Below are 20,259 nucleotides of genomic sequence, written 5' to 3'. Positions count from 1 at the left end.
GTGCAACCACTGCAATAGCGGCCAGGTATATTTTTCGAGAGGTGTTATACACCGTCGATTCAGAAATAAATACAAATACGGCCTACACCAAATCTATATCTTATTTTAGTCTCATTATGGTATTTTCGTTCTTACATTTTAGTATATCGACGGGGTGTGTAAACAGCACGGGCGAGAAAAATGAAAGAAATGCACCGGTCGGAAAATTTATGGGGGTGTTCTGACACCGAAACACCGCCCCCTCGCCCCTTTCTACGCCGCTGCTGCGTGTTACAACCAACTGTACATCAGAGTGAGCCGGCCTAGTTGGAATTGACTCATCGCGAGAATAGCGCTACACAAATGGTTACAAAGAAAAGAAACACAGAGACAAGCGTTTGTCTACGTGTTTATTTTCTTCGATCCACTTTGTGTCGCGCAAGTTTGACGATGAACCAATACATACGTTGCCCACAATAAACACAGCCAATGTAAATTTTGTGCTTTATGCGGGCTGCTTGTGAATTACCGGAGACGAAAATTCAGAGCTTTTCCATTACTGTGAAGATAGAGGATCAGCGAAGCGGTATTGGTGGATATCTGTATTGAGTTATAATGAATGGGGACTTACTGTGTTACTCAAATGAAGAAACATTACGTTCTTTGAATTAATTATAAATTATTTATCGTATAATTTGCTTCGGTACAGTTTCGACAATTACAACAAGAGTTACAGCCGTTTTCTGTAACCATACGCTCCCTAGACGGCCATGCAATGACACCAGACAGACATTGTGTAACGTTAACAACTTTACTATGAATAAGTAGTTGTGACAAATGAATTTAACCCGCAGTAATGATACAGATCACCACAGCGGTTAATTGCACCATAATTTTGTCCACGAAACGTACATTAAATTGAGAGTTACAGTCTTGTTATACTAGCCACCATAGTCTTGTTCTCGCTCCGTGAACGCAAGAGCCAGGCGCTTCATAGTGCAGTCAATTCACGTAGCAGTGCACGTAACGGGACACTTGGAAAGCGGCTGAAAGAGGTTGGAGGCCGGGAGGGACGGTGCGCACCTTCTCGCGTGCGTTTATGGGTCACTTTCTACTATTCCAGGCCACGGCGTGCGGGCAAGCCGGCTGGTCGCTCGAATTTGTTCCGTCGATAGCTCAGTTGGTAGAGCGGTGGACTGTAGCGGTTCAACGATGCGGATATCCATAGGTCGCTGGTTCGAATCCGGCTCGACGGAGTGTTTTTTTTTTTTTTTTTGCGGGCTCGCTTTTTTTTTTTTTTAGCACGATAGCATTATTAGGCTCGTTTCTCAATTTTGCCGTGGCCTGCCAGCCGTCCGCTATCAGCCGTACTTCCGGGGACGCTTGATGGGCACTATAGTGAACTATAATGGGCACCCACAAGCATCCCCAGAAGTACGTCATCGGTGCTAACAGAAAACTACAACTGATGTAGCCAGACATGCGGGCCGGCCGTGAGTAAGGAATAGCGGCAGACTGTGAGAAGGATAATGATACTACAGCAAATGCAAAAAAATGGATACGCGATTTCAGCCGGCACCACGCATGTACAGTGGTGTTCTTTCTACGCGCCACATGTATTCTCATCTCCGGCAGACACGGATGCCAGCCGTGCTCACAACTTGCGCCAACACCAAAGCACCTCTGATGACCGAAAATGAGGCCGGCGCCAACATTGTGTCTCTTACATAAAAACAGGACCAGAAGAATACCTCGAGGGTCTCAAAAATCAAGGGAAGCCTGGATTATATACAGAAACAAGTTAAAATGTGTCCTAGTAAGAAATAAAACGGAGTGTATGGCGTCTAATGTACTACACAACTTTTAAAATCTCTTTTTGAAGTTTTCGCGGCCTTGTCACCGGTGCAAGCTCTCTCTGGGAAACTACGAATGGCTCCACGCGGCCAATTAAAAAACACCCCATAAAATAGGTCAGCATGTGATCCGAGAGAACAGCAATGTAAGAATGCTTGGCCCGGGCGCTACAGAGAAGTGGCAGAGCCGATATCACAATCACTACTAAAATACCAGAATTGTTTGACGATTCGGACCACATTAAAAACACCTGGACAGGTGAAAAGCAAGAATAAAACAAAGGACATAACTTATGCAGGCACTGATCATTAGACATATATCGTGCAGCCTCCCGTACCTTGAACCTACCCGCACTGACGAAGGCAGCATATGACAATATTTAAAAACCGACACCTACCATGAATATTTATAAAAACCGAAAATATGGTTCGAAATGTCTTTTTGGTTTTTATAAACAATCATGGTCGGTGTCAGTTTTTATTTGTTGTTAGGCGCTTTCCCGACCAGACGGGCTTCCGTCCAACGCTTGATTTCAAGGCTGCATAACAGAACAGAAGATAGGGAAGCCCTCGACCTCCAAATTTAGCGATCATTGCAGTGGTCTTTAAATTGTGTCATATATTACTTTTGCAGAAATCAGAGAGTTCCTCTCCTAGCTTAAAAGGAACGTCTGAGAAAAAGCAATATTACTACCTGTCATCATATGGAATACAGGCTCAACTTTAGGGAAAAAAACATCTGGACGCCATGATGGATATGTCGCCGATCCAGTGCCAACGTAAAAAGCCCTCCCCCTACCGAAAAACATAGATACAAACTTACGCAAGCACAGGCGACGTCAAATCAAGGACAAGCGACATCAAGCCGGTATCAAATTCCTTATCTTGTCTTGAGCACGATAAGAAGTGTTTGTACCGTAAGAGGGATCAGCGAGAAAAGAAAAAAAAGTTAATTTTAACAGGACAACAAACCATCGAATCAAGTCAAATCATATTAATTCAACGTCGTCCTCTGAGATGTCAGGAACACGGACAAAAAGCCTTCGTAGGATTGGCTTGACTGGGTCTGTCCACCCTCCGTAAACTGACAACCCTATAAAGTCAAGCAAATCAAAGTTGACTAAGTAGCAGCTGGGACAGGGTTACATTATTACACAAGGGTAATAATCGAAGAACCGCCAACATGCACGTTATCAAACGCATCGAGCAGACATTCTTTTGGCTAGTATGTGGCAAACATTTATTTCCATTCAAAATGGAATCTTTAGAGTTTTACGCAACGAGTGCAAAAGGAATACTTGCGACATATAAACCATCCAACACGCAAACAATTAAGTGTGTTAGACTACAGCTATAAATTATTAGCCCTAAGTTACAAAACATTTGGAGAAATTCCTGCGCTTCGGAAGTGGCTGACTCACGGCTAACAAAGTTCACATCTTCATTGGCGCCCTAAGTTACTACGTGAACACAAAATATTTCCAACACGTGTCAATGTGTTGGAAGGAAGGAAGGAAGGAAGGAAGGAAGGAAGGAAGGAAGGAAGGAAGGAAGGAAGGAAGGAAGGAAGGAAGGAAGGAAGGAAGGAAGGATAAGACAGCCCAGGAAAGTCAGGGAGGTTAACCAGAGAAGATTCCGGCTGACTACATGGGGACTAGGCAGGGCCGTAGCCAGAAATGTTTTTCGGAAGGGGTTCTGGGTTATGGAAAAGGGTGAGTTTTGTCTAAAGGAGCCCTACATCTCTCTTACGCACTGCCTGGAAAAAATTTCGGAAGGGGTTCGAACCCCCAAACCCCCCCTCTGGCTACGCCCCTGGGACTAGGAAAGGAGGCATTGAAAGAGGAAGAAACGGGTGCATAAAATTGAAAGGCGCGGAAATTGAGGAGCGAAAAAAGAAAGAGTAAGCGTAAGTAGAAAGACAAACAAAAAGAATGCCCAAATCAGAGCAGGTAAGCAGGCAAACTGGGCGAATGAAAGACAGTGCACAGTGTCCCTGCAATCGTTCAGACAAGCCTGGGGCCATAAACGAAGTGATGCTTCTTTTGTGGCCTTTCGGGACTGCAATGGGGAGCGACTGTGTCATGGGCTGTATGCACTGCTTACGGGCACTCATCTTGCGTCGATATTTGAAGTCCCTCATCGGCCGTGCAGGTGCAGCTTCAGATGGACCAGCCGCTGGCGGCCGTGGAGGCGTACAGGCGTGGCCTCGACAAGTTTCCTGGCGAGGCGGCCCTCATCGCTCCGATGGCGCGAGTATACGAGGTCAGTCTCCGCGCAGCCGACAGCTGTGGTCAGCCTCCTCAACTTTGTTATGAGCGCGCGATACAGCAGTCGTGAGTGCGGTAGTGTCTCCACCCATCACCGATACTTCCACAGGAGAATCTAATTAACCATGTATTTTCCCCTTGCTCGCATTGGGCAAGCTACTTTCGCACGAGGGTGTTGTGCATATATATCTCTCCTCGGCTGCAGGGCCTGCACGACCTTCAGCGCTCGGCCAAGCTGTACCGGGACCTGCTGACCCAGGACGCCGTGCACGTAGAGGCCATCGCCTGCGTCGCTACGCACCACTTCTACGCTGACCAGCCCGAGATGGCGCTGCGCTTCTACAGGCAAGCACGGGTGGCTCCTCGCTTGGTTCCAGCTAGAGCGTACGGGCCTGATATTAAGGCCCGGGCCCGGCCCGAGCCCGCTTTATGAAGCCCAAGCCCGACCCAGGCCCGGGTGTCCTTAAGTGAGCCCAGCCCTGGCCGGGTTATTTATTTTTAAGCCTAGGGAGGGACCGCGTGTGCGTGACCAGGCCCAGGATTAGATAGCGTCACTAAATAAAGGCTTTTAGAGTGTCGGCTCTATTTTCTCTCATTGTTATGTGCCGCCAGGATTTTCATTGGTCGGTCGGCACCATGTGATATTTGTTTACATATGGGTGCAGCCATTTTGTTTCCGGGCGCCTCTCCTCTCCTCATCTCTCTCTCTCTCTCTCTCTCTCTCTCTCTCTGCTTCGCGGACGCTAGAGCGGCCGGTCGCACTCTGCCCGTCACAACCGGCGGCGGTTTCGTTTAGCCGAGTAGTCTTCGTAGTGGGCAATCAGACGAAGCATCTAGTGTGGACCAACGTTGGTGTGTACAGCATTCGTGGATCGATATGCGAAAATTTAGGGTTGAGGAGTGTACGCAATTTAGCTTCCAACGTCTTCAGACCACGTCACATCGGCGTAATATGAACTCGTATTCCTACATCAGAGACACCATCACTTTTGATTACCAGATTCTTGGCGACATCACATGGTTGTCTCGAGCACAAGTTAGTATGCTGAAATTTCTGATGCAACGTTTCAATCCACGAATACTGCACGTGCATTAAAATGTTTCACCTGCAGTGCTTACTCAGCTGCGGTTTTAGATGCAAAGCATCTCTTGCTCTCGGCTCCGTCGTCCGTCGTCCGTCCATCCACCGGCCCAGGAAGACACCGGCAACAATGCCGCTCCAGGAGCCCTTTAAGGGGAAGCGTGCTCGTCTCGTGCCGGCCCAGGAAGACACCGGCAACACTGTCGCTCCAGCATCTCATGGTCGGGGCTATGTCCCTCCCTTGTTGTGGCGCCGTCCACACCCCCACTGCGCTTGCTCGGCTCATCTCGGGCCGGCCCAGGAAGACACCGGTAACACTGTCACTCCAGGAGCCATTAAAGGGTAGGACACCACCGGGCGTTCAGCAAGCCGAGCATGCGCAGTGGGGGTGTGGACGGCGCAACAACGACAAGGGAGGGACGTAGCCCCGTCGCATCTAATAAAATTACACCATCTTCCCGTAGGGGAACCCTGAGTAGTATGCGAAACAGCCATGGGCTCAACGCAATTTCCCATAAGGGTAGCTACGTACCTCAACCTAACGGAAACGACGGACTGAAAACTAATGGGCACTTGAGTCGACCCCATGGCTGCTTTGCATACTACTCAGGGTTCCCCTACGGGAAGATGGTGTAATTTTTTTCTCTAGCACGTGACTTCGATTACCGGCCACGGCAGCCGCATTTTGATGGGTGCGACATGTATAGGTGCGGAGCTCCAGGTTGTCTGAATTGATCCCTTCGCCGCTACGATGTTACTTGTAATCGCATATTTGGTATTTCATACCCCGAAATGATAGTACATGAAATGCCATTGAAATAGGAGTACGGTGACTGACTATCAGACCTAGCAAAACCACGTTTTTAAAACGATGAGTACAACTAAAACATAAAGAAGCGCGTAGAAGTAAACTCGTAACATGTTTATTGATACTTTCGTCTAGACTCCAGGTCAGAAATATTAACGGCCCAGCCTTACGGCGTCAAGTCCGAGCCCGGGTCCTGCCCGGGCCCGCCGATAAACGCTTCGGGCCTGGGCTTTCGGGTCAGCCCGGGCCCGTGCAGTGCTCTAGAACTTCCGTCCACAGTTATTTGGAGCAACAGATTTTGGGGTGAACGAGGACGTTACAGGGGCAACATGGCGCCTGCCGCATGGGTACATGGTTCGGAATTTTTGGCGCTAGATCTCCCTCTGAAGTGGACAATACATATAATTATGTTCACTGGTTTCTCGTGTATAGTCTCTCATTGTCCAAATAACGTCATTTTACACGGAAGTTCTCCGGCAGTGCAAGCGGAAGCATAAAGTTATGGAGGGAGGTGCACAAAAAATATTGCACCATCGATTGGGTCAAACGTTTACTGTATAAGGAACTGCATGGGGGTTGGGTGGGGGGCATTTGAGAGATCTAGCTGTTTGTCGTCGGAGTTCGCGCTATATCTGTCCACAAGAAGCGGGAAACACATTGTGACGAAACTACAATTTAAGCAAAGCCAGCAACTTCCAGTGATGCCAGTGATGATGCAACTTAGGCGCCCTGGCCGTGGGTCTGTTAACAATACCATACCTCATACGATCGCTTAACCATAGGTCTGTTGACCATACCTCATAGGGTCGCACCGTATCGCGGCCACTATATCACTCTAAACTTTTTTTCCACCCATATACTCCGTAGAGGTTCTTTTTCGCCTGTCCTCTAGTGATCCTCCTTGTAGGAGTTTTTTTACTACATGGAACAGGGAGGTTTTGTTTACCTCCTCAAAACAGGGTGTTTTTAGGTGATAGAAAGGAGGTAGTTAGGGAGTGTTAAGAAATGTTAGGGAGAATTTAAGGAGATCAAAATGGAGTACTCTTTACTTCCTCAAGGCGTTTTTAAGTGATGTTTATGGACTTTTTAGGCGGTTGAATAGGAGCTTATTATGGCTCCCTTGGGAAGTACTTGTTATTTTAGGGGCGTTTTGAGGAGGTTCAAGGGAAGCATTTACTTCTTTTGCATGGAGTTTTACGTTTTGTAGGCCTCGCGAGGGGAGTTTTTAGGAGGTTCAAGGGAAGCATTTATTTCTTTTGAATGGAGTTTTGCAAAGTTGGGGCGGTTTTGTAGGCCTTCCGAAAGGAGTTTTTTCAAGGCCACAAGGGAGAGTTTCTAGTTCCCTGCGGGAGTACTGATTTCACACGGTTTTGCTCGGTTTCAGGTTTATTTCAAACGAACTTTCGCATACAAGTTTACATGGTACATGGTGTACACAAGGAGGCTCCGAAAAAAAAACTTAGGGCGACCTCCTATAAGAAAGCAAAAATGGTAAATTGCTAAAAAACACGCCAGTTAGGAATGGAAGACAGCAATAGAATGCTAGTTGAACAAACCGTAGAATTAATATTACTACAAGAACTGGAAATACGCGAAAAACAAAGATAGGCGCAAACACAACCACATGGTAAGTGAAATCATTATATAATAATAGCGGATCAAGAACGCGTCAGTACTTATCAGAACTTATCAGAACGCATCAGCACTCAGTACACAAAGTGAAAAAAATGGTTGCAGGGGTTTACAACAAAAAAATTTCAGTTGGTGGTGAAATTAGCGATCTGTGTGCTAGTTGAACAAACTGTAGAAACAATATTACTACAAGAACTGGAAATACGCGAAAAACATATAGGCACAAACACAACGGCATGGTAAGTGACATCATTATATAATACTAGAGGATTGATAACGCGTGAGTACTTATCAGTACGCATCAGTACTCAGTACACAAAGTGAAAAAAATGGTTGCAGTGGTTTACAACAACAAAATTTTTTTTCAATTGGTGGTGAAATGTGCGAGAGCTGTGTAACGATTTTATATTGAAAGGTAACGAGCATTTTGTAGATGGTAAAGGCACAAGAGATAAATGATGTAGGAGACAGACAGCAATGAGATGGTTATGGATAAATGAGTAATATAAAGAACGAGAAATATGCTGCGGAAAATACCAGTGCGTTTTGATAAAGACACAAATGCGCCAAGAAGAGTGACCCAGTCTGAGGGGTTAATTGCAAGGATATAGAACAGAATGGGTGGTATCGCGACAGCTTCTTCAGAGTGAGAAGAAAAAGCCATGTAATTCGTGTTTTTCCGATAATTTTGAGTTGATTCATTTGGCACCAGTTGCCAACATTATTTAGATAATTGTTTCAAGTTATATTAGTTGGTTAATATTATTGCTTCACTAAAAGATAGCTGTATTATCAGCATACAGAAGGGCCCATCAAATATCCCCTGTTCAGTAAAAAAAAAGAAAAGAAAACGTCAGAAACATAATACGAAATTCTTTAAACTACTATCCGATGATTACAGGATTGAAAACAAATAAAATATTGGTGAGGGATATTGATGCGATAAAAGGTAATTAGTTCTAAATCCTTCACACGTGGTTTGGTGCTGGCAAGGTCCAAAAAGGCATGTTCCACAAACGTCAGAGCTCTGTGTGCCTTCTTGGGATATTGAATGTTGAAAACCCAGAACGATGCAAACAGACTACACAGTCCTCCCAGTAAAGATGATGCAGTCAAGACAATCTGGCCATCGATGCGGAGGCTAATTTCCCCTTTCGCGGAATGCAGGCAGGGAGTCAAAGGAACATCTACCTGAAAAAGCAAAAAAGAAAAAAAATGCCCCACATGTAAAATTCAAAACAGACACTATGGTTAAACGAACTTAATAATTCGGCACAGTAATAAAATTGTTATGCCAGGTTCCCTGCGAATTTCAGTACTTAAATTAGGAATGCAAAGGCTTCATAAAACCAAGTGCCAGTACATTAACCATCGTGGCTTTTGCAGCAATAAAAAAGATATTACTTCCGCACAATATACTCGAGCACAACTTTAAATGACAGTGAAGTTAAAATGCAAGTCTCTCTAGGTTGATAGATTAGCTCACGGGGAACACTATTATACCCCTCTTACACCTTACCCCTTACAAATAAGGTTGAAACTAGCAAAAACACGTTTTCACCGGAAGGGCTTAAGTGGCCTGACGCGCACAACTTCTTTCTTGGCTGCCGGTGGATGGTGCTACTCGTCCATACTTGGGGTGGCAGTACCGCTTTCCAAGGGAGCATGCGAGCTACGCATGAGAAAATCGTTCGACGCCAAAACTTGCGAGGCCTCAAAAGGCCAATGTTCTTCTTCAGTGAAGCGTAAATACTGATCACAGGTCCAATGGAGAAACATTTTGCTTAGTGGTCTCGAACGGCAAATGACAGGGGAGTTTGGGGAAGCATGAGCGATTTGACCGGAACTGACCAAACTGCTTGGTACGTGGTAATGTTGTATTCAGTTGCTTGTATACTGCTATTAATCACCGCTGCTTCACTTGCTTCCGGTTTATCTTGATGCAAACAGCGACTGCAGTCGTGTTTGCGTCACGCTTGATGAGCAGTTGAACAGCGATTTCTCAGCACTTAAGGCATCTTGGCACTAAATCAATGCTGAAATGGCTATGCGGAGGTCCGACTTCCGTTTGAAATCAACTTGCTGGTTGTCTTCAATGACCCTTTAACAACAAGTTACCCTTATGCCTCATCACTGCAACCGATTGTTTCTCCGTGTGGTGCAAAGTGTGTTAGTGTGTAACGTGAAACGAACCGTTTCTGTGATTTATAGGACTGATTCTGCTATTAATTACTGCAGTGACAACAAGCTATGAAAGAAAATCCCGCCATCTCCACGAAGTGAATGATGATGAGAGGGGCGAATCTAAAATGCTTATCAGCAGACAATGTGACGCATTAAGTGCAAGCTGCTTTCATAGTGTGTGCATTGACATTAGGATATGGCCCCCTGGCAGAATGATGCGCTGCGCGAGATTTTGCCGTACCTAAAAGGACAGGCAACTCATTTTTACGGAGTATAGGATCTGTAAAAGGGTTGCGAGTTGGGCGAGTTGGTAATTATGCATTGCGAAAAATAAACTGCGCGCAAATTAACGAGGACAAGAACACATGAAGACGGCACAAGCGCACACTCGCAACTAGTTTATTATTGCACAATTCAAAGCTTTATATGCCCAAGCGCCCAATTGCCGCGCCCCCAATGCGTCACAGTTCTCGGCGCACTCAGCCGAAAATACTAAAAAACCGTAACAACAAAACCACAAAACGAACTTTGAGGCGCACGAAAGGCGAAAAATCAGCAAAGATAACCGCATCATACATGGATTAAGACCCCCTCCCACCCCCAACACGCATTCCCAGAAGCACCGAAATAGCGCTCAATGTGCGTCTAAATATGCGACTTCTCGATTAAGCAGGGCGATAGAGGGATGACTGACACATTCGGAACCAGCTTTTCTGATGTGGCTGGCTTCTACAATTTCTCGCGTTTGCTGGTTCTTATGTCGCAAAAGGATGGCTGTGCGCTCAAACACAGGGACACAATCAGGTCTGCATGCGCGGCAATGAGAAGATAAGTGGCTCAGGTCACGTTGAAAAATGAAAAAAAAAATATACGGTACTTTTAGACGTCGTACGCTCGAGTTTGTGACAACGTACCCGTGTGCGGCTCTGTCCTGAAGTTAGGAGAAATGCAGGCGGGTTGTGTTATATTTCTCGTCTTGCATTACGCTTTCTTTTATATATTAGCGCCATCTTCCCCGACCTCTCTACGTTCCTTCCCGCTTCCGTCTGACTGCGCTGATTTTCGCCAGCACGAAGTAACCGTCACGTTGCTTTGAAACGACGCCGCGCGCGACAAACGATTTCACCTCGAATGCCCTGTTACAAACCAGCCTACAAAAGAATGCGAACGCATACCCCAAAACCCACAAACAAGTAAAATAATACGAGTGTGCGCTTTTTTCTTTGCCCGTGCGCGTACGAGCGGTGAGCGGCACGGGTACCCGGGTACTTCGCTGTTAACCCTATCCAAACGTTTGACAAACGCATCGACTGATGAAAGACCACTTACCAGCGAGCTGTCCACACCTGTCGCCGTATCCAAATGCTGTTTGCGGCCGTTCCTCGTGTGACAGGGGCACATGAAAATCTTTCCACCAAATGGCACTACTAGTCCTTCACAAATAAGAAAAAACGACGGCCCAAGGCGAGGCTTGAAGCTCCGGCCGCGCCGAGTCACCGGCCGCGCTGCGTTGATAGCACAGAGGTTGTACCCACGGAGCAAGATACGTTGTATACATCCGGGCAGCCAGTCGTGCCGCCAGGGCAAGTTGAGTCGCTGCAGTCGGGTGCGTTGGCGCGCTGGCACGGGAATTTAAATCGTCTATGTATGCGCAAGCAAGCGAAGCAGATGAACGTTGCAATTGTTTGCAACGGCGATAACTGCCTCTTCGTTAGCAGCAGAGTTTGACAACACCTATCGCCAAATAAACAGATTGAGACAACACGGCCGCGCTCTCTGCCTGTGATCGCGCTGGTTGAAGCATCTATACGGGTATACGTACGGTATTGGTTTTGTAGCTGCGTGCAACCGTCGCGTCCTGCTTACTCGTTCTAATTAGCATTACGCCACGGTTGAAGTGCTGGTGCATGGAGACAACAGAAGACTAACATGGCGACCGCCCGCTTGAGATGATTACCTCAGATAGGGCGTTTATTGTGGACGTGGTAGTATACAAGGAACCGAACGCCATCTCACAAATGGTGTTAAGTCGTTCTAAATCCTCCCTTTTGCTACCCGGATGGGCAACGGTACTACCGTGCAGGTTCGTCCACTTCTTTAGATCATGCCTAGGGAGTACATTTTTTGCTATAGGTACTTTTCAGGGCACATTACTTGATTAAAACTCCATTTCCGGCTAGTTTGCGTTTACAGAAAGACGCTGAAATGCCTCTGGCTCGAAAGGTTTCCGGTAAGCCAAGAGGGCCCATGCAACTAAAAAAACAAAGAGAAACACCCTTTGCAAGGGTGTACTAAACGATAAAACACCCTTAAAACGAAAAAAAAACGCTCTTCGCAAGGGTGTAATCAACGATAAAACTCCAAGTTTAAAGAGGGTGGGGGTAATAAAGGACAAAACACCCTCAAGGATGCTTTTCATTTGCGTTTTTTGCTATAGTTGGTGACAGCTTAACTCTGCAGCGGCTTTTCAAGATCAAAGGGATTTTGTGTTCATCCGCAACCAATGGCGTCTCGCCATTTGTGTGACGCCTGCGACGTACGTTTGAACGGAGAACTACTTCCAATATGGCCGCGCTCGCTTCCCCACCGCTGCTGCGCTGTCGAGCGACAACGAGGTTGCCGAGAACCAACAGCTCTGTAGGCGATTTGTGTTACGAATGTGATTAGTGCATCAGGAAGCCGGCGATTTGTGTTACGAATGTGATTAGTGCATCAGGAAGCCGCTTATCGTCACCTGTCCCGTGTGTGTCTTACCGCGTCGTGGTTTGTACGTACTACGTGAGGAAATCGTGGCGGCACTGGTGGGCTGCTTTACGTACTCGGAACGTCGTCAACGAACTCGATCTGAGAACGGGAAAGCGTCGAAGCTGCATCTGTTGCTGGTGTGATTGTGGATATTGTGTCGGTGTAACGCAACCTTTGTGAAGAAATAATGCGATTTGCTTTCGTCTACGGCAGTAGCGGTGACAAGTTGCAAGCGTTTTCGTTTGTTGCTGTGAGCGTAGGCTGCGCCCGATGTTGAGCGCAGGCCTACGTGGTGTCCGTCCGGCTCGACGCGGATCGTGCAAACGTGTGCGGCGTGTTTTTTGGCCGGATACGGCCGCTCGTACAGCCGAACACGTTATTAAGACGATTGCCAAATCTTACAATGTGAGGTATCTTTCCTTGCCGATTCGCGCATTGGTTTAGCCTGCCGGGGTACGAACGGAGCAGCGGTGTGGCGTTTTTTCCCCCCTGGCGTAAACAGGTATGATTAAACCATCATTGCAGGGACTCGCGAAGAAGTAAACGTTCGTGCACAATTATCCGAGACTGGGTTGGGTAGCTTTCAGAAAATCGGTATGAACCTGCCTTCCTGCAAGAGACGGGTGCCTATGGCGTTCTGTTTGTGTCAATGGGCACGTTATAGAACATACAAAAGTATGAACGAGTGCGAGTATTGTTGAGGTAATCAAATGTGGTTGCGTTTCGTTTCTTGACTCATTGGTTGGTCGTAATCATCAGTAGCATTTTTGAAACGTATAAGAGGGCTAAATAAACATCGAAAGTGCATGATTGCTGGATTTTGAAATTTGAACCACGTCGTTGAAGGAAGCCGGAAATGTGTGGCCCCGCAACATGACCACGTAGTTTTTTATACATTGCCAAAAATACACACGCGCACTGCTTTTTATTATGCCTGCTAAGCTTATGGTGCGTATGCTTCCATCGCTACACTAAGTGGCATCAGAGAAACTGACTATGCATGTACTGAGGCTGCGTATTTCGTGTGCAGTGTGGAATTTCTCATTAAGTGTCGTGAGCTGTTAAAGTTGTTTTGAAATAGCTGAATGCGTTTAGTAGGAATGAACCAATAGTTTATCTTCCCTTTATTTTCATGCAGTTTGTGTGATGGGTTACAAAAATTTGTCTATTACAGGGTTACAAAGTTACAAAAATTTGTCTATTGCAGCTGTGTTTCATAGTGATGGCTGTAGTTTAATGATTGCATTTTGGTGCTTGTGCAGTTTAAGTTTCAACAAAGGGGTTACAGTGTATTGGCAGACATTCAGATTTCCAGTGTCTCTGTCATGATGGACTGTTATTATACAGAGTGGAGGACATGTTTGAGCGTCTTATCATGGAGCATACCTTAATTTAGATTCAACACCGCTTCCCACTTTTAGATGTTTTTATTGTTCCAGCAACTGTGGAGAGCCTTCAAACAGTGACTGAAGGTGGTTCAGGTTGAAGAGCTGCAGCAATAATTGCTAATACTTGTGTGTCAGGTAGAAATGAGGTATGTCACCCCTTCAGAATGCTATGTTCATACTTTTTAAGCATGCACTCTTGATTCTGGTTATACAGCTGCAAGAATAATAGAAAGCAGTGATGCGGCATATCAAAATGGTTAAACTTCAAGCCTCCAGAGTGTCATGTCGCTGCTTTCTGTGCGCACTGTTGCTTCCAGCTGGTTCAGATGCAGTAAAAATTGGAAAACTTACTCAGCAGGTCGCAACGATTTTACGTCACTTCTTCAAGATGCTATGTAACTCCTTTGCAAGGTTGAACTGTTCCTTCTGACTAGAAAGCTATGGTAAGAAGTGAAAGCTCTAATAAAATACGTTGGAACGTGTTTATGCCAGGCCTTCAAGCTGTGATGTCGCTGCTTTTTACACACACATTGTAGCTTCTAGCCATGAAGTTGTGGTGAGGGTTGGAGACACTTGCATAGTACGTTAGAATAAATTCGTGCCACACTTTCAGGCTATGAAATCGCTGCTTCTCTCGCACACACATTGTAGTTTCTGGCCATGGAGTTGTGGTGAGAGTTGAAGATGCTTATGTAGTACGTTACAATGAATTCATGCCACACCTTCACGCTGTGAAGTCACTGCTTTTCACGTGCACACTGTTGCTTTTGGCTTTAAAGCTGCATTAGGCATTGAAAACACTGGTGCAGCAAATCAAAATGGATCCAATGTCAGGCTTTCAGGGTGCCACTTTGCTGCTGCTGGCTGGAAAGAGTGTTAAGAATAGAAAATACTTGTGCAGTAGCCCATGACACGTTGACAAGGGGCAGTGAGAATTAAATATTTCTTCTCCCTGTTCCAGTTCGGTGCTCTGATTGGTTGCAGAAGTGGATAAAATGGAAATGCTTACATGGAGATGTCAGCACATTTTTAAATAATTCACTTAGATCTCACGTTCATACTCACATCATTGGGCCTGTTGAGTGTGGTTGTCTAAATAGGTGCAGTAAGAATTGAGTGCACTTGTATAGCTGTTCGTTCAGGTTTCGTATGGGGCAGTCAGTGTTCGACGTCACTGTTTGGTGTACATAGGGGAAGATTATTGGCTTCGGGAAGATTATCAGGAATTAAAATGCTTCCACAAAAGCTTGACATGACATGGCTGCAAAGCAACTACAAGTTGAACCGAATATTTTCTTTATGTACGCTATTTCAAAAGCCTCATCAACAATAAAAATATCTTCACGGTAGGCTGCTGCACATCAGTGTAAAGCCAATGAAAGTTGTTAAATGTAGCACAACTTGGAAACGAACTTCGGACGGATGCATTTGTAGGTCACTATTCGTTTTTTTCCATAAAAACTCGCAACAGTAATTTTTTTAGGCGGCTGCTAGTGCTTAAGGGTGTTTTTCTATCAATTTTCACCGTCAGTTGGGGTTCTCTGCGTTATCATTCCACTGTAAACTGCGGGGTGGTGATATGACACTAAAGAAACGCCGGCAGATCTTTTATTACATCGCCGGGAAACAACTCGGAAATGGTCGCCTGGATTGAAAGCATGACACTGTATACTGTCAGTCTAACCAACTGACGTAGAGCGTCTTGCCACTCGCGTGTCTCGTGAAGTAGAAATGCTTAGTCTTGTAACGTTTGACATCCCGCAGTTCTCTGCTCGCGCCATACGGTGTTGTCTCGTTTAAGCGGAATAAAATAACACTTGTTTCTTCGCACCTACAGCTGATTTCGCAAGGCAGGACACCCTATGCGGCATCGCGACCTCCATGGTTGGGTGCGTCGCCGCGATAGGTGTTTGCAGTGCGTCACTACGTTCGAAACAGTCGCATAGAACAATGCGTGGCCCGTTGATATCGCGGCCGATTTCTGAAAGACACCGATGAATTTTCGCCGCTGGTTTCCTTTTCACCCTGGGCTTACACAGTCCGTGCACTGCATCTAGCCATTGCGGCGACGAACCGCCCCTTTCTTCCGCCCTGCGTTTACGACGCTTGATTTAGCGGTGATGATGGCTGTGGAAGATATTGTACCGACTACATTTTTTGACAATGATTGCACACGCGAAGTGAAGAAATAGTCGAACTGCGACGAGCCCGACAAAATATAACGACGACCATTGATTATGTTTCTCCAAGCAGACGACGGCTAAGTGACGTGCAGCGGTCGAAATTCGAACTATTCAGACCCAAAAAATCGTGTGCGCGTTGTTTATATGTTTATTTCTGTTGTCTAACAGTAAAACAATCACAGATAGCTTTGATTTAAGCATAAAATACACCGGAAATAGTTTCTATCAAGAATAACCTTTGTTTTAGTGAGTAATTTTTTTTCTCCTGAGCCAGTCTTCAATGAGGACGACTTTTTCTTTTTCCTGTGAAAATCATTCATTCTTCGGAATGAAACATATATAAACGACATTATAATCAGATGGTTATACTGTCAGCCGCTCATATTAGTAATCATGGGTATAAACAGCTGCAATATAAAGAACTATTTTTTCTAACCGCGGAGAGTTAGCTAGCGGCCAAACAACGCTTGTGGGCGGAGCTGCATTCTTACCCTGTCATCAACTATAGGGTGTACACCCTTAGGGGTGCAAAGTATTTACAGTGTGGTTAAACATCTGCACGGAGTGCAGGGGCGCATATTTTGTTGACTTTTACTTCAGAGTCTAAAGCCCGCACTTTCTTCCGAGCAGAAGGCAGGCCTAACAAACCACGGGGTTGTGGTCGCAGGCGGCTCCTGCAGCTTGGCATGCCGACGGCCGAGCTGTACAACAACCTGGCGCTGTGCTGCTTCTACGCGCAGCAGTACGACATGGCGCTCACCTGCTTCGACCGGGCGCTGGCGCTGGCCGAGGACCACGTTCTGGCCGACGTCTGGTACAACCTGGGGCTCGTGGCGCTGGTGCGGTATACTACAGCGGCTTTTGTATGCAGCCTTGTAGGACCCAAATCTCCGACACAGATTTCTTCCCTCCCTGGTAGATAATCATATTCTACGTGCGTAAATATGATGGTCGTCGTACGTGTGACACCTCTCATTCGGCCGCAGGCGCAGTCATTAGCCCCCAGGACAGCGAGAACGTAATTAAGAGATCTGTTCGCCCGCGGCTGCGAATCTCGCTTGGAACATGGTGGGGTGATCCTGAGCCCGACTCGCTTTTGAGACACGTCGTTTGTTCTGACTAGCACTCAAGCAGGCGCGGCCCATTTAATAGAGACAGTGGCCCGACCTCTACGCCATAGACTAAAGACACACACGATTGGCGGGTAGAGACAATGACTTTATAATCTGGCGCCGCTACGCCAATCACAGCGTCGGGTCTAGTGCGCCGTATAGATGGCCGGCGAAGAGCGCGGGGCATTGCGAAATGTCAGGGGTGAAGAGGGAAAGACGCCTCGCTCCACTTCTTTGCAACGCACAATGTGGGAAAGACAGCGTACAACAATCTCCCCAAAGCTGGCTTCCCCTCTAAGCGCAAATGCATTGCTGAAAATAGATTTTTTCAGGGCTGATATAAGACGGATCAAAATACAGAGGCCCTAAAACTTTATTTTTTATGAATTTTTACATACGCTGAAAACACACCGCGGAGTGAATTGTTTCTGCCGGCGTGAGGCCCTGAGATCCTACCCATATATAGCTTCACTGTAAATTTGCTCTCGTCACCTGATTCTTCACGGACAGCGCTTCAAAGCTGCAATGACAGTCCGGCACCTGGGAGCCGAGCCATCGCAGTTAGAACGCATCACAAAGCGTCTGGTACGTTCGGGCCCATTGGCCACGCATTTATGTGCCAGGTACGCTGCACAAATTTACGTATTGCACACACAGAGTGGGTCGTTACAAGCCTAAGCGATATAAAAAAATAAAAAATAAAAGACACATGTATGGTCTAGGACAAAGCTAATGAGTGAGGCCATCATTTTTATTTCGTTGACGTTGACAAAAAAGAGAAAAAAGCAGAGTTATCTACATTATTCCTTTTAAAAAGTCGCTGCCACCGTATGTTATTGCTCCGTTAATCACCAGTTTGCTCCCATTGCAGACTGTCGGCGACAAAGCCCTGGCCATTCGTTCCTTCAGACTGGCGCTGGTGTACGACAGCGGCCACGCGGAGTCATACAACAACCTCGGGGTCCTCGAGCTTACCAACGGAAATGTAGCCCAGGTATACTATGCGGCACACGAAGTGTTGCTTGTCGCCAGTGATCCCATTGACGAAATCATACGCTAACGGCACTCAATGGCTGCAGGCGACTGCCTACTTTGTCACGGCGGGTGAAATGGCACCGGAGTTGTCCGAAGCACACTACAACCACGCGCTGGTGCTGGAACAGGTACGTTTAAGCGGGTTGCTTGGCGTAACAAAATCGCAAAGCTAGCTAAGTCAGCACCCTCGTGCGATTAATGCGAAAACACACAGAAATGACAAAAAACAAAGCAAAACAAACTAGTGAAGTCACAGACGTGTGCTTCCGCCAGCACACTCATGCAATTAACTCATAAAAACAAGAAGAAAATGCTGTGTGTTGACGTGTTCCTTCAACCCATGAAGTAAAACGTGTTTGGTGTAAATCACAAAAGCAGCGCAAGACTGCTCACTCATAAGTAGAGAATTCTCAAAATTTCTGTATCGTTTGTATCATTTTCTGTATAACGGAAAGCAGTAAAACAGAAATGCAGTGCAATACAGCTCAGTCATTAGTAAAAGAATTCTCAGAATTCTTTTCAGCATGAATTCTTCTCAGAATTGTGCTCAGAAGCACAAAGTAAAAAATTCACCTCTATAGAGCTTTTTGCAGAGCTGCAGTGTTTGTTTCCGTTAAACGTCTTTCCCTTTATGTCCCTGTGTCTTCCCTGCAGACCGGAGACCTCCAGGGCTGTGCACGTGCCGCCAGCAAATGCCCGAACTACGGCCCGAGCGCGGACCTGCTGAAAAAGGTCCAAGCTTTCTTCCACAAACACTGAGAAGAGCCGTTTACAAACCGGTTGTGTACTTTAATGGTCAAAATAAATTATCTGCTTGTGTGGGAACACAATTCAGCGTGTACGCATCGCATCACCTTCTTCCAACATAAGAAAATGTGGTTCATGCAAGTCCAAAATGAAAACGAAACTGGCTGCACAATCCAATCCATAATATCTTCCGCAAGCCATCGAGTGCCAATCCCAATCCAGAACAACCCATCACGCCCATCCTGGCGGACGATCGCAGCGCCAGATTAATCTCTAGTTGTTATTGTATGAAACTCAATGACTGCTGCCACGAAATGCAATTCGAATTTCCCGCCTTCACAGTGCTCGCGCACTCCCTGCCTGAAACTGTGCCAGTGGGAGTTCTGTTCTTTTTTGTTTGCTCTTCTTCCTGCACGTGCCGGCGTTGCACTGCCACTTTTCTTCGCTTACTGTCGTAAAAACCAACCCAACGAACGTTCCTAACTAAGTGAACGCAGGCGCTGCCGGTCAATTACATACATTTTGCCTCAAATGTACCTTCAGTTATTTTTGTGCTGAACAATGGGGCGATGTATGACAAGTGCCAGCGGGTCATGAGTTTCGAACGCTTGGTTTTCGAAGCCTCTGGGTTACGCCGCGACGACAGCTGCTACGGCGAAACGCCGTAAACGCCGTGTGACTCTACTTGGGTCCAGCAAGCGAGCTATGACGACAAGGCGAGCTCCTAAAGTGCTCTGCACTTAAGGGGGCAGTTGGGTCTTGGGGCCGAAAAACGGTAAAAAGAAGCGTTTTCTGAAATATGACATTTTCAGCCTCCACAGCCATTTTTCTATCAGTCTGTAAATTTCCTCATCAAAAGGCACCATATTTTGTTGTTATTATATTGTAATAGCATTTTAAAGTGCACTCTGCAGCTCACTCAGCACAGAATTCGATGGTGAAACGGCACATTTTTGCAATGCAAAGCTACCATTTTGTCCTCAGATATCTTGGCACCCAGAGCAGGTACAACTGTAATTCTTTTTGCTTCTGATACTCAAATGTGTGAATAATACAATGTTCGAAACAAATTTTTCAAATGGAGGCTTTGGAAAATTATAATCGAGTTAAATTGGCACCACCTGTGAGCCATTCCTGGCAGAGCGCGGGAGAAGTAAAGTTCACCGTGTTGTAAAACGACCAAAAATAGCTGAATCAACAAAGTTCTTCCTACGTTGTATTCTTTAGTCATTTGCCTGCCTAGCC

General features: G+C 46.2%; 1 protein-coding gene and 1 non-coding gene across 2 annotated transcripts in view; both read left to right on the top strand.

The window, feature by feature from the left end:
- LOC144149198 (tetratricopeptide repeat protein 8-like) overlaps positions 1-19,483 on the top strand; it is a 142,790-nt gene extending 123,307 nt beyond the window's left edge. The window contains exons 5-10 of the mRNA XM_077680731.1: positions 3,984-4,094; positions 4,305-4,444; positions 16,788-16,959; positions 18,104-18,226; positions 18,312-18,395; positions 18,922-19,483. Coding sequence (XP_077536857.1) covers positions 3,984-4,094; positions 4,305-4,444; positions 16,788-16,959; positions 18,104-18,226; positions 18,312-18,395; positions 18,922-19,026 — 735 coding nt within the window. The 3' untranslated portion in view covers positions 19,027-19,483. The remainder of the gene's footprint in view (positions 1-3,983; positions 4,095-4,304; positions 4,445-16,787; positions 16,960-18,103; positions 18,227-18,311; positions 18,396-18,921) is intronic.
- Positions 1,145-1,235, top strand: Trnay-gua (transfer RNA tyrosine (anticodon GUA)). Its single transcript is given in 2 exon segments — positions 1,145-1,181; positions 1,200-1,235. It is a non-coding gene; the product is annotated as a tRNA-Tyr (tRNA).
- Positions 19,484-20,259: the final 776 nt, after the last annotated feature.

The sequence above is a fragment of the Haemaphysalis longicornis genome, unplaced genomic scaffold, assembly GCF_048455015.1.
Source record: "Haemaphysalis longicornis isolate Haplotype H1 unplaced genomic scaffold, Haemaphysalis longicornis Haplotype H1 scaffold_8, whole genome shotgun sequence".
Classification (NCBI taxonomy): Eukaryota; Metazoa; Arthropoda; class Arachnida; order Ixodida; family Ixodidae; genus Haemaphysalis; species Haemaphysalis longicornis.
This window is presented reverse-complemented; position numbering and strand designations above follow the sequence as displayed.